We start from the raw sequence: 14,799 nt of genomic DNA on the forward strand, positions 1-14,799 counted from the left end.
TTGGGTAAACAGTGCAGCGCTTGTGGGTTGTACGTCAGAACGTAGGCTCACTATTGGCCGATGCTGGCCAATAACGAGCTGACGTTCTGACGTAGAACCCAGAAGCGTTGCACTGTTCACACTACATCAAAAGCATAGGAGAATGACATGGAAGAGAAGAGATTGTTGAATAAAGTCGTTATTTTTTTTTGGGGGGGGGGTTTGCGCACAAAAAGTATTCTCATCGCTTCATAATATTAAGGTTGAACAACTGTAGTTACAAGGACTATTTTAACAATGTCTTTACTACCTTTCTGGGCCTTGAAAGTTGCAATGACATTGCTGTCAATGGAGGGACAGAAAGCTCTCAGATTTCATCCAAAAATATCTTAATTTGTGTTCTGAAGATGAACGAAGGTCTTACAGGTTTGGAACAACATGAGGATGAGTAATTACTGACAGAATTTTCATTTTTGGGTTAAGTATTTAAAGGAATATCCTGTACTGTTGCTCTTTTACACCTACATCTCAGTACTAGATTGTACATGGTCAACTTTTAAACTTTGTATTGGTCCACTTATGTTATTGTCTCCTTAAGAATTGCTTGCAGCATTCCTTATTTGTAAAAAGGTCTACAAAATGAATAAATGTTACAGTACTCACTTTTTAAAAATGCATGCATACATCCTTAATTAGGTCATAAAACAACAATTAAAATGGATTGTTATGACCCTGGAACCTGATTGGTCAATACAGCATTTTAGCAGTGCTAAAATATACACAGACATAACATTAAACTGCAATATAAAAGCAATAAGGCACTTTAGGCTGTGTTATGTTGTGGATATAGTCACAGCTAAAAGGTTTACAGGCACTCTGCTGTGCATTTATTGCAAAGTTAAAAATACATAATGAATAGGAATGTAAAGATCGGAAAAACAAATACAAAAAAAGTCAGTAAGTTAGATTTGCATTGTGGTTTAAAGAAAAAAAGTTTATAACTTAAGGGCAAAATGTTAATATAATCTAAACATCACAATTATATACAATAATAATAATGCATAATAATAAATATTACTATACAATACCATTATTGTATGAAAGAAAGAAAAAAAGAGCTGCATTTTTCCAATATTAACTGTGTAACTCGTCAGAAGAAATTGTGCTGAGAAAAACAGCAGGTGGCCATTTTTTCAGGGCTTGAAAAAGTGAGAAAAGATAATTTCACCATTATTTATGCTCCTTCTAAGTTAAATGGTTCATTTGATGCAACAGACGGCAAATTTAGAATCCATAAGAGAACTGAGATGAGCCGTGTGAATTTTAAAAGGTTTGCTGTGTCACTCACAGTAGCACTTATAATTTGCATGGCAAGAGCATGTGCATCAGAATCCAGCTTTATATTCATGAGACAACATACTCAGAAACCAAAGCCCTAAGTATGCTCTGATGTAGGGGTTCTTTTGTTCATTCTTTTTTGTTGTTGCCTGAACTGAAGTCCTTCAATCATTTTAAATCACCTTCTCTGCACTGAAGCACTCTATTTTTAAAGTCCTGCAGACGTTCACCGGCTATTGCCTCCCGCAGCGCTTTGAAAAAGCCTAGGTAATGTGCCATGTTGTGCAGCATGAGTAAAACACCACCAAGCAGCTCGTTGGTCACCAGTAAATGATGAACATATGCTCTCATGTGCTTTTTACAGCAGTAGCAGCCACAGCCTTCCACAAGTGGGCGGAAATCATCTTGATACCTGAAAATCAAACACAGTGTTATGGAGCTAATTTTCACACTAGGGAATCTGCATGTTTAGGGATTTTAAAGGATAAAAATTTATTTAAGGACAAAAAAAAAAAAAAAGGTTTGAGGCAGTGGTTTGAGACATGGGTGTGGGGGTTGGAAAATCCTTTTGTTTAATATCCTTCATCGCTCCTTTTACCACTAATCTGATCTGACTCTAGTGATAGGAGCAATATAATGCCCTCAGAAGCGAAAATGAATTGAGATTGAGATTTTGAAAGATGTGAAAGAAAGCATTAGTAGCCTCATCTGATATGAGCAATGAAAACATGCATAGCTGTATGAGGGGTGAAAGAGTATGTCCTTGTCTCCCTTCACACAAACACACACACACACACACACACACACGCACCTTTTATCTTTGAGGTTCATTTCGAAAGGCGTCATATTTATATCTTCATTTCCATTCATCTTCTTGACAGCAGGCATGTCTCCATTGAGTTCCAGCACTGGGTCAAACATGTACACATGATTAAACATTCATCACAAGGCAAAACCCCATTACATATACATTTCATGACCAGATAACGATTTTTCATGTCTTGTGTGTACATGACAAGGAAATGTAATTTTCAAATTGAATGAAATTATGGTAGTTTAAAGGCAGTGGCATTTCTATTAAAAGAACACCAGGTCTCATTCACTAATAATTGCATGGATTATATGCATTTAAATGCACAAGAGCGTCTCTCACAACATTTACAACAAGTATTTTATTCTTAACCTCATTCTAATGTTAATGAATTTGTTGTATTCAAAATGAGCTTTGTTTGTAATTTACATAAAACACGCCCAAAAGTATCCATATAAGGGCTTGCCGCACAACAGTTCATCACTCTCTAAAGACATGCTCTTGCCCAAGCAATGCCAAGTGTGTCATCCTCAAAACCAGTTCAAACTAAAACACCTTTTATAAAGACCAAGATTATAGACCTCTCTGCTCTAGTATAAAGCACATTTTCTGACTATTTTATTGTATACATGTATAATGAAATATTTATTATGAAAATCTCCTATAAATTTTTATTTTAACGTTTATAACGCCACCCAGAATAAGTTCAGTTGTTCCTATATTTTTTTGTAAATTAAGAATTAATTTTAGTACGAAAGATTAATCATGATTTGTTCTTTAAAGCATTTATATGCTGATTTCACGCACAAATTTGTGCATATGCATTGTTAGTGAATGAAAGACTGAAGGCCTTTCTCCCTTAAATTCTAGTGATGAAAATAAATATATTTTTTACAACATAATAAAATAATATTATCATCATGAAATCACCATGAAATTAAAATGAATTCTTAAATGGAATATTGCAGTATTTATTATAAATTATTTATTCGTGCACATAATTATTGTTTTTAATTCACGTGCCCTCCAAATCTTTCATGGAAATAAGTTCCCCTTCCTCTTGCAGCAACATCTCTTCTCTGATGACGCGTTTACTGGTGCGAAGGCGGGACAACCTGTCACTTACATGACATCACAGAAATAGCAAACCACAATCATCCAATCAATTCCCGTTGGACAAAATCAAGTCTGTCCCACCCTACATTTTTTCTTGTTCGAGAAGTCACTTAACTCGGATATGTCACTCAATAGGGAATAAAAGACCTATTGCAACTTTTGTTTCATAAAGCCATATGGCTATAGTCACGTGATCTCAACATGGCAGCCTCCATAAGGCTCCATGTTTTTAATAGGCTATTAATATGACCAGAATGTGAGTGATTTTAACCATTTATTTAACCATAAGATTTTAAACATTTTTCAGAAGTACTATAGTGCAACTAAAATTACTGAGTGCACGTTTAATTGTATATAATCATAGATGCCTTTCATATTCTATGAACAAATAAAAGAATTCAAAATTTGCATAAAATATGTTCAGTGATGTAAATGCAAAAAATTTACTTGGAGCATGACGAAGAGAAACCAGTAAAAAGAGAAGAAAATAAGGGAGAAAAGACACATATGAGAGAAAGAAGAGAGCTGTAGAGAGCGTGCGAAAGACAAGAACGGAGTGAATTAAAACTTGTGACCTGTAGTGACAGAAGGCGGCAGATAAGGGTGAGGTTATGGCCAGTACCCCTGCAGAACTCTCTAAGTGGCTGAGAGGATATCTTTCTTTCTTCCCCCTGCAAGTGCCTGTCCTGAACTCTATTACCATCGTAACACATCGATTAGCTTCTTCTTAGAACAGACTGCTGCACACCTAACAGCCCAAATCAATTATTTATGCCCTATAGTGAATTTTTTATGTCTCTTTATGTGATCCAGATACTTGAAGAGATACACTTGCATTATTTTTCTCACAGAATATGCTTTTAAAAGTAAAAAAGCAACACCAAATTGTGAGAAACCATGATAAGCTTTGACTTCAATCAGTGAAGGTTTGACTCCTGCTGACAGTGAAGATGGCAAGACGGATTCCCAGGGCTCCGGTTCTGTTAGAAATGAGCCAATTATTTAATTTGACTGGGGCCTGAACAAACACACTCTCTCTCGAAGACTTTATTCTCTTAAATCAAACTTAATTATCTGAAACGGCTAGAAGAAGCACAGCTCCACTTCCACCAAGTCAAACTGAAAAACAGCCTCACATGCAGCTCTTAGTTCCTGCTGACACTGATCTGGTAGCAAACACTTGAAATATGACTTTATTTATTCATATTATTGTTCTAAACAGCTCGTTTATATATCACAAGATGAATCTGAAACAGGCTTCTCTTAAAATTAAAGTTTCAGTGTTAAAATACTTATCTATTATATTCTATTATTTAATATGACATACAAAGGAAAATACAATAACTATGGCAATGTTGAAACTGGAAAATGCTGTTATGTTATCAGTTCTCAATCTCAATGTTCTCGACACAGAAGCTGCTTAACCATGTAAAGCCTGACATTTAAATAGTCAGAAAATGGAAGAGTTTAATGGAACAGTTTATTGAACCTTTAGACAAAAAATAAATAAAAATAATAATACTAATAAAAAGATTTGCATGCGTGTTTTGAAAAGTGTAATTTTGATAGATCAAGCTTTTATGGCTCATATAGTATGTATGATACAGTGAGAATATGGATCTCATACTTGAGGATGAAAAAACACCTCAATTTTATTCAGAAGCCCAAACTATGTGCAATTTGGTGCAGTTGTTGACATTTAAATGGCAAAAATGTAAGATGAAGTTGCTTCAGTTCAGTAAGCGTTCATCTTCAAATATTACTAAAAACATAAAAGTTATATTACTACGTTTAGTTTATAAAAATCACTAAAGATTCCCCATCAAAAAGAAACATGTACAAAAACCTGAAGGTGGACGTTTTTTGGAATTATACTAAAAAGGCCGTTTACTTGCTAAAAAAGTATAAACTATCAATCAGACGGCAGTAGGCATGTAATAGATAATGTACAACAGGTCTTTCATCAAAGTTTTGATCATGGTGATAATTTAGAGGACTTAGAAATGTGTGTATCAGATGTGATACAGTAAGCTTTACAGGTAATATCTTTTGAATAGTGGAACTATGGGCTCCTGCACACCTGTAGGAGCTGATGTACCTGCCGCCTCAGGGTCGGGATCAATGGTGTAGTCGAAGGACAGCGCGCAACCCCGCTCTGTCACCTGGAAGGGGAAGAAACTCTCAAACAGATCGACTCCTGCTTCAGCACAGCTGATGACCTCATCAGGACGGCCAATCCCCAACACCAACCTGAAATAAACGGCAAAAGCTTAGATGGAAAACCTTTTTTTTTTTAGGCTTAAAGTACAATATACCAGTCAAATACAATGCTTTTCTTTGCCTTAATGGGAGTTATTATTAATTAAAGGTTAAATATAAATGTTAATTAAAGGTCATAGTTGTCTTTGCATGTTAAGCTGAGACAGGAAAAGGTATTTAAACATTGAATAAATTACACACTTCAGCAGGAACATAATTCTAAAGCTTTGGATCTCACATTTTGGATCTTTCAGTTGGTTAGTGAACACTTTTCTCAGTGTTCCTCAGAAAGACAGATTATAGTAATAAATCAAAGCCAAGTTCAGCCCATAAATACATAGAAAAATTCATGCAGTGAAACACAAATTGTTAATTGGTTAATTTGGGAGTTTGGATAGTTGAAACAAACAAATGAGGACCACAAGCACATCTACAAAAAACAAAAAGACAATTACATGTTTGGGGACAGTTATTCATTTATTTTTTGCTTTTGAAAGAAGTCTCTTAAATTCATCAAGGCTGCATTTATTTGATCAAAAATACACTAATATTGTAAAATATTATTCAAATTAAAAATAACTTTTTTTACTTTAATATATTTTAAAGTAAAAGATATTGTGATGGCAAAGCTGAATTTTCAGCATCATTACTCCAGTCTTCAGTGTCACATGATCCTTCAGAAATCATTCTAATATGCTTATTATTATTATTATTATTATCAATGTTGAAAACAGTTGTGCTGTTTAACAATTTTTTTCTTTGATTAATAGAAAGTTTAAAAGAACAGCATTGATTTCAAATATAAATATTTTGTAACATTATAAATGCCTATATTATAACTTTTGCTTATTTTAATGCTGAATAAAAGATAAAATAAAATAAAATATAATATAAATAAAAATAAAATATTTTTTATACAGTATATATATATATATATATATATATATATACACACACTATATATATATATATTATATACTTATTTCTATTTCTATTTATATAAAACAGCATATATACTGCAGCACAGAAACATCTTGTCCTGCTCTAAATTTAAATTATGTATCCTGTCCTCCAGCCTTTGTGCCTCACAACCTTCTCCAGCTCCAGTTATTTGTGACCTGAGATACACCCAAGGGAAATGTCGGTTTCTGACTGTACAAGCCCAGTGGGAAGCAGCCCTCTTAAGACCCCCTGAGTCCAAGGACGCTTCCAGATCCACACGGCCTTACTTTCTGCCATTGTCTTGCTGTTTCTGTGTGATTCTGCAACCTCCCCGTCATTCTCCAAGAGAGGGAGATCAGAGAAATCAATCATTAAAACACTAGGAATTTAAGATGAAGTTTCTTCCTGAACCATTTCTAACCCCAGCACTTCCATCTCTCCATAAGGGATGAGGTGGTTGCTATGGGCTCCTGGTGGGATGGAGTGTTGCTATGGCTGCTGAGAATCGAGGTGCATAATCAGAGAATGATAAGATGGGGATGATTTATCCTCTCAATCTCCAACTGAAGAAATGTCTGAGCCTGTGAGGCAGAAATTTTAATAGACTCCTTTTTTACCTGGGTTTTTCCTGGGGAAGTTCTGCAGATGTCGCTCTAATCAGCTGAGCCCTGACATCCTGGTCCATGGCAGCAGAATGAAATCCATCCAGTACAAACCCGCCCACAGGACGCTTGGCAGTCTCTCGTGCCGACCGGAGCCTCTCCTCCATAATATCTCCACCCTCCACAACCCCAAATATCTCTGCCTGTTTTAATTCCTGTGGACAAAGACAGTCTGTTTGCAAATAGTTTATATTTTAGTTTTATTATAGTTTCATGAATTAGCTTTTATTTTTATATATTTTTTATTTTATACATTTCTTTTAATTTTCAGTTTTGTCAAGTTTTTTTAATACTGCTAATTTAAAATACGGTTTAATTTTTTTTTAGTCTTTACATTTTTATTTATTTCTAATTAACAATTTTAGTGCTTCAACATAAACTTATTTCAGTTTATTTCCAAGGCAACATTTCTAATTTTTGTTTATTTTTTCAACAAATATTACATTTGTATTTCATTTTAATTAACAGAAATGTTTTTAATAGTTTTAGTTATAAATTATATGATACATTTATATATATATATATATATATAACAAAATGTATACATGTACATCCTTACTTTTTACTAAAGCGATTGAGACGAACCATGAATATATATAAATTATGTAAACATATACATTACTACTTTTTATTTAATAAAATGACATGGCATGTTATTGCAAGGCCATTTAGACTAACATTGACCCTAAAATTGAGTTTCCCACGATTGTGTGCCACGTTTGCAATGTAAAGTCAGATTTAAAATCATTTCGTAAAGTTTCTCTTGTCTGACTTTATTCTGTGGTTCTCTCTGAAACACTAAAGTTGAGCCCTGAATAGTATAGAATATGAATTACGTGGCATCCGCCAGTTTCATTGGAAATGTATCCTGCAGTCACTGACAGGTATTCAGAGCTCAGTCTGTGTTTTTGTGCACTGACCTGTGAGTTCTGGTGCAACACCAGACATTCATCCAGATGGGCCAGAGTCCTGTCCACTGCTTTACGGACTCTCTTGCGAGAAGTATTGGCCTGCCAGGTCTCCCCGTCCGCCATGCTCTGATAGCAGTCCGGCTGAATAGCTGCCTGAATCGCCATGAACCGATTCGCCGTCAGCTCTATCCTTCCACCGCTGCCCCACACCGACACTGTCTGTTAAATCACAAACAAACAATTAAGTCCCTGACAATTAACAATAAAGGGATGGCATAGCTTTAGAGGACACAAAAGCTCCCTCTCTAAGCCAAAATGGAGCAGTTGAAAACCAATTACATTTGACTAAATTGCCCTTTTAGACTATTTGTAATGATTTAATAGAATTTCAGTCCATCTCAGTGACAAAAGAGGTTGAAAACAATCATTCGACATAGTTCGCTAACCTTGTTGGTGACGTGACCGGCAGGGCTGGTGTTAGCAGAATCATGCAGAGAGCTGAAAATCACAGTATCATGAAGACCTGCGCAAGAAAACCACGTCAGAGTAATAGCAGATCAGATGTCTATTGTAATCAGCACAACTCGAGAAACTACTTCGAATCAAAAAATATGTCATTCATCTAAAATTAATCTAAAAAGTTTTAACAGAAGTTTCAAACACTGCAATCTCAAAGATATAAATGGTGCCAACACACACCATTTGACAAACTGCAAAATACACTTGTTATTCATCCATCTAAATCCTCAGAAGTGATTGGCTGCATGAGAACAGTCCAATGCAATCAGGCAGAACACTTGTTCTTTTTGGCAATACTGTTTACTGGCGAAATAAACAACCAAGTGCTCAACTCATTATTCTGAAGATATAAAAATGCATTTATATGGAGATTAGGACAAATTGGGGCAAAAGTATACATTTGCAGAGCTTGTACAAAGTAATTGCCAACTGTAGATAAAGTGAACATGCACATGTACGAAAGGAACATGAGGAGGAATCTAAATTCGGTGGTAATGTGTGGAAATGATGGAGGTGAACTTTGGTGACCAACATTATCATGTACACCAATTTTCTTTTTGTAATTATCCAAATGGAGCACTTGCAGCCGCCTCAAGTCATCCTTTGAAATGTTTCACGGTCACACATCTTAATACTGTAAACACAATTACCTTTCTCATTTCTGGTTGGATTGCAGAAGGCAATGATTGAAACAGTGCCCTTCTTTTCGTTACGGTTGCAAAATGAAAACTGAAAACTAATTTTTTTTAAATGCAAAATGGTATGCAACCAAGAATGAATGCATAATTATTTCTTAACAGTCACTAGTGGTCAATGAGAGGAAGAGAATCTGAAAACATGCCTTCAGAACTAAAAAAATTAAGACAACACACACTGTGATTTCTTTTTTTGGTAGAAAGCTAAAAGAAGATTAAAACAAAATCAATTTGATTTTCTTTTTTTATATTTATTTTATTATACAATGACTTAGAATTTTTGGGATAGTGAAGGTGTAATTTCTGGATCACTAATGGCACCAAATGGAATTACAATCTGTTTGAGCAATAGATGTGTGCTTAAAACCTTCTTAAAGCTTATTTTTGCAATATTGCTATATGCTATTTGTGCTGAAATTACACATTTCACCTTCAAGAGGAATTAAACCATAACTCAACTTCTAGTACTGAGAGTAAAAGAGATACAATTGAATAAAATCTTTTTGCATAAAGTCTTTAGTCGCCATTAAAAGAAGTCATAATTTTTTCTTCCCTATTGGGACGTATATCCGAGTGAAATGGCCTCTCAAACAAGAAAAAATGTAGGGCAGGACTTAGTTTTGTCCATTGGGAACTGATTGGATTGTTGAGGTTTGCTATTGCTGTGATGTCATGTGAGTGACATGTTGCCCCGCTCCTCTTTGACTTTTCAATGATCTTGAACAAACTTCTAAAGTGACAGTATAGGTGCTTCTCAATCAGAAGGTTGCGTCCTAGTAAGGCTGCATAACTCAGCTGTCACATCATTAAGCTCTGTCAAAGGACTTCTTAATTTAAAGAATCCTTTGAAGGCAGTCTTCATTTCGCATCCTTCATTCGGCCTGTTTTGAAGAATGCATCAAGCGTATCCTTTGCATCCTCCAATCAACCACAATCCTTTGCACACATTCCAATTCACAAAACAGAACTAGGAAAATATTAAAGGACAAGTTCGGTATTTTACACTTAAAGCCCTGTTTACAGATCGTTTCTGATGAAATAGAACGGTTAAGATTAAAATGTGGACACATGCTGCTGTCCCGAGAATTTTAGGTTTATTTCGCTTTCCCCCCCACCTACACAATGGCAGCCTATGGGCACTGGAACAATCCTTCATAAAACGCATTAAACTTTCGTTTACAAAGACGTGAAACTCACCGAGTGGTCAGGGGTGTTCACTGATATGCTCACAAAAAAATCGCTGCAAAAGATGCTTTCCAACAGGTGTTTTACCATTCGTTGTAAAACTGTGGACCTATTTTTCCAAACGTCTCACACCCGTAGATTCTTCTGTTGAGAGCTTGAATAATAGACACTCCAGCCCAGTTGGTGGCGATAATGCACCTTTGCCAATTACAAGCAAACCACTGGCATTTCATTGAATACACAGAAGCAGAAGAAGAAGCGGCGGAGTAATACCGTACCGCACACAGCCCATCCAATTCAAGTCAATGCAGTTGGACAAAAACTACGATAAAACCTGTTGGAAAGCATCTTTTGCAGCGATTTTTGTGTGAGCATATCATTGAACACCCCTGACCACTCGGTGAGTTTCACGTCTTTGTAATCGAAAGTTTAATGCGTTTTAGGAAGGATTGTTCCAGTGCCCATAGGCTGCCATTGTGTAGGTGGGGGGGAGAAGCGAAATAAACCTAAAATTCTCGGGACAGCAGCATGTGTCCACATTTTTATCTCAACCGTTCTATTTCATCAGAAACGATCTGTAAACAGGGCTTTAAGTGTAAAATACCGAACTTGTCCTTTAATCGGCACTAAGCTTGTCCAATTTCACTACGTAATGCAAGACAAAAAAAAATATTTTGAAGATAAAAGGAACATGTGTGACGTAGCCATGCACACACTTACTAGACAGTTTAAAGGTGGTATCAGTGATTTCAGGCCCAAAAATATTTTTATCACATTCATCTAATCTTTCCTAACGATCCGCTAGCTGTCCGCCCCATAAGCATGCCGTCAAAAAAATGCGTCTCTGTAGGCAGCCTAGGCTCTGAGATCTGCACACAAAAACAAATGGTTTAGCAAAACACTCAAAACCAAAACAAATAGTGTTCCAACCAATCACCGACAGTGGGAGGGTGTTGTGAGGTTTTGTGCACGTGCAGATGCACGCGAAGTCAGAGCGAAGAAAAAGCTGGCTCAAAACCTCACAACACCCTCCCCCTGTCGGTGATTGGTTGGAACACTATTTGTTTTGGTTTTGAGTGTTTGGCTAAACCATTTGTTTTTGTGTGCAGATCTCAGAGCCTAGGCTGCCTACAGAGACGCATTTTTTTGACGGCATGCTTATGGGGCGGACAGCTAGCGGATCGTTAGGAAAGATTAGATGAATGTGATAAAAATATTTTTGGGCCTGAAATCACTGATACCACCTTTAATGTTGAGGAGGACTCTAGACTACAAGCCTCAGAAGGACCAGACTAGGAAGAACGTCGCCTCGCTAGGATGCAGCCTTTCCGTTTGGGAAGTACCTAATGATTCTTGAATAGAATCTGCAATGCCATTTATCTCAATTGCAGTTGCTAGACCCACTTGAATTTTGTGATTTGAAATATGCCATCTTTGGCATGGGACCACAAATGTTTTCAATTCAGTCAATCGCCTGAGCTGTAAATGCCATGTGACTATTCGCTTTAGAACCACAGGAAAATGATAATGACAACAGTGGCTGATGGCACCACAAGAGCCCCAAACTATTTATTAACAACTATCTTCAGTTAAAGGGGTGGTTGATTATGATTTCACTTTTCTAACTTTAGTTAGTGTGTAATGTTGCTGTTTGAGCATAAACAACATCTGCAAAGTTACGACGCTCAAAGTAAAAAAAAAAAAAAAGAAGCTTTTCAAGGACTACAACAAACGGCTGGTAGGGACTACACGACATTCCTCCCGGGTAAGTGGCATCACCAACCCTAAAAAAAAAACCTCCCCCGGGAACACGATTTATAGATCATCATGACAGAATATGCTAATCAATGACAAGAATATAACTACACATAAGCTACATAAATTCATCAACTAACCATTCAGAAACGTCCTGTTGCATTCTACATGTTGTCACTTCTTCTTGAGTCTCTCCATCTTTGTCTGACTTCAGTTTGAACATAAAAGGCTAAAAGTTTTTGAAATTTTCAGTGCATGTCTGTGTGCGTGCAAGCTCTTGAAGCTCCGCCCTCTGTGCCGGGAGCAGCAGCTCATTTGCATTTACAAGGACACACAAAACGACGAGTTTTTGCTCACCCTCAAAAAGATACAATTTTAACATGCTATATAAAAATATCTGTGGGGTATTTTGAGCTAGAACTTCACATACACACTCTGGGGACAACAGAGACTTATTTTACATCTTGTGAGAAGGGCATTATACCACCTAAAAGCGGCTTCTAAAAGCGTCTTCTTACCTTGATGGCCATTAAAAAATAATTCAGCCATCTGTACTTATAATGAAATATTAGTGATATATATGTTGCTTAGTGTTGTGATATTTAATTATTTATTTCATATACACACGTAGCAGGTTTTAATGGCCATCAAGGTAAGAAGACGCTTTTAGAACCAGATGGCCATCAGGAACTAAAAGAGCCAAGATAAAGCAACCAAACATTGATCCCTTGGGTCCACTTAACTTAGAAATGTGATATGTTTAAAGAAAGACATTATGATTGGTGCCAGCAAAAATTCACAATTACCCTTTTTCTTTTATCATGTGGCGGAAACAAGCTTCCATACAACCTACCATCTTTTAAACCAAGAGAAAGCAAGAAACAAAAAGTTAGTAAAAGAGTGAACTTCTAACCTGCAAACTTTCTGACACCCTCTTTGAATTCCTCCAGAACCTCTTGATGCTCTGCACTGAAAAAGAAAAAGGGCTGAAGAACTGAAACTGCAGAAAAATTTCAGAGAACAAAACACATCGTTTCAATGTAAAATATATTTGCAGAATTTAAAGAGAGATTCTTCCATATAGCAATTTAACAATTATATTTATTTTATATTATACAGTGCCTGTTAGAAACTCAAGGTCACTTTAAAGATGGCAAGAAAAATAATCATTACTCTCATACTTCCATCCACTATGAAGCTTCAAGTTGTCACAACATCAAATGTTGTGAACCGAACCCAGATCTGTCAGCAAAATATGCCATTTTACAGACCGACATGTTTAGCTAAAAAGTAAAACTATTTGCCAAATATTTAGTGAATCCCTGACCCTGAATGTATAACTACAATCTTACAGGCTATCCACAGACACTTGTGTGACTGAAGGCAGGTCTCTTAAAGTGTGTAATGTGTCCTGGGTCAGATGGGGAACAGTTGCACAGCGAGTGTACAGGAGACAGCCAGGCAACTCTAATGAGTGCTGCCCTGATTTTCCCAATCCTGTCAAAACCCCCAAGCGACATCCCTGTACCACTCGTGACAGTTCCAGCTTCATCCCACTTGTGGAGCTGTAGCTTCCTAATGTAAAGGTTTCTCAGATCTAAAGGGAGAAGAAATGACAGCTCGTTAACTGCAGAAATAATACGTTCATCATCTTTATTCTCCCATTTTCCAGACGGATACAGTGCTTGATATGCAAATATGAGTGAAATATATTAGACATTACTGTCTAGTTTTCATACTTGAATATAATTTTCAATATATATGTAAGCAAGTACACAACACAGTCAGAACAGTACGCTGCGACAACTTGTTAGCGTTGAAAAAAATATATCATATGCGACAATACATAAAACGTTGTAACAGGGTCTCAAGCTTACCAATTTGCTCTTAGCTGCTTCAGAAAGCAGGGCATGTGAGAAGAACTTCAAGTCGCAGAAATATTTCGTAGCGCTTTGACTTGCGTCTCACATTTACGACGTCATAACATTTCTACAGCACAGAGTTGTTCATTTGATTTACATTTTTTCTAAGTCAAGAGAGCTTGTAAAACAGAACGCATTCAGATCAGGGTTATTATAGGTAACTGAAATTAAAATTGCAACCATTAAAAAATGGTTATATATATATATATATATATATATATATATATATATATATATATATATTTTTTTTTTTTTTTATTGAAAGCTAACGTTAACTGAAAGAAATGAAATGAAATAAAATTAAATTAGCTACAGTGGCCAAGGCAACGTTTTCATTTAACTTGATGTAGCCTACTAAAATAAAAAATAAAACTGAAATAAAATTAATAAAACTGATTAATTTTAAAATTTTAAAACTATATAGACATATTAAAAAATTACAAAAAACATACAACAAAATTACTAAAACTTTGAACAAAGTTAAAATGTTAACGGAAAAATATAAAATAAAAAAAGAATTCAAAATGTAAACTATTATTGTGGACTTATAAGCAGCTTAATTTACTGATATGTTATTTTTTATAAAGGATAACATTTTACTATTCATATATAAAGATGAAGATGAACATGTTTAAACACGCTATTTATCAGGCCGTGGTTGCTTAGTTGGATCTGATAACAGACGTAACAACTGTCTCCATGGTT

General features: G+C 35.8%; 1 protein-coding gene across 2 annotated transcripts; it reads right to left on the reverse strand.

Annotated features, from left to right (window-relative positions):
* Nucleotides 1-631: 631 nt before the first annotated feature.
* Nucleotides 632-14,133, reverse strand: qtrt2 (queuine tRNA-ribosyltransferase accessory subunit 2). Of its 2 annotated transcripts, none has more exons than XM_081353437.1 (9): nt 14,050-14,133; nt 13,525-13,769; nt 13,086-13,141; nt 8,465-8,541; nt 8,028-8,237; nt 7,063-7,262; nt 5,343-5,494; nt 2,129-2,225; nt 632-1,729 (listed from the first exon to the last, which is right to left on the reverse strand). In XM_081353437.1, exons 2-9 carry the CDS (start codon nt 13,722-13,724, stop codon nt 1,486-1,488), a joined length of 1,236 nt encoding a protein of 411 aa, XP_081209563.1. In that variant the 5' UTR covers nt 13,725-13,769; nt 14,050-14,133; the 3' UTR covers nt 632-1,485. The 2 variants fall into 2 exon arrangements, with proteins under 2 accessions (XP_081209563.1, XP_081209562.1); XM_081353436.1 differs by having other exon boundaries at nt 5,325-5,494.
* Between the last annotated feature and the right edge of the window lie 666 nt (nt 14,134-14,799).

The sequence above is a fragment of the Scardinius erythrophthalmus genome (genome assembly GCF_964197995.2).
Source record: "Scardinius erythrophthalmus genome assembly, chromosome: 22".
NCBI lineage: Eukaryota > Metazoa > Chordata > Actinopteri > Cypriniformes > Leuciscidae > Scardinius > Scardinius erythrophthalmus.

Excerpts from the sequence above, each read along its gene's own strand:
- qtrt2 (XM_081353436.1), bottom strand. The coding sequence starts at position 13,724 with ATGAAGCTGGAACTGTCACGAGTGGTACAGGGATGTCGCTTGGGGGTT. Across the intron at positions 8,542-13,085 it reads GGGTGTCAGAAAGTTTGCAG|GTCTTCATGATACTGTGATT; the intron begins GTTAGAAGTTCA and ends TTTCTTGCGCAG. Across the intron at positions 1,730-2,128 it reads ATGAACCTCAAAGATAAAAG|GTATCAAGATGATTTCCGCC; the intron begins GTGCGTGTGTGT and ends TTTGATTTTCAG.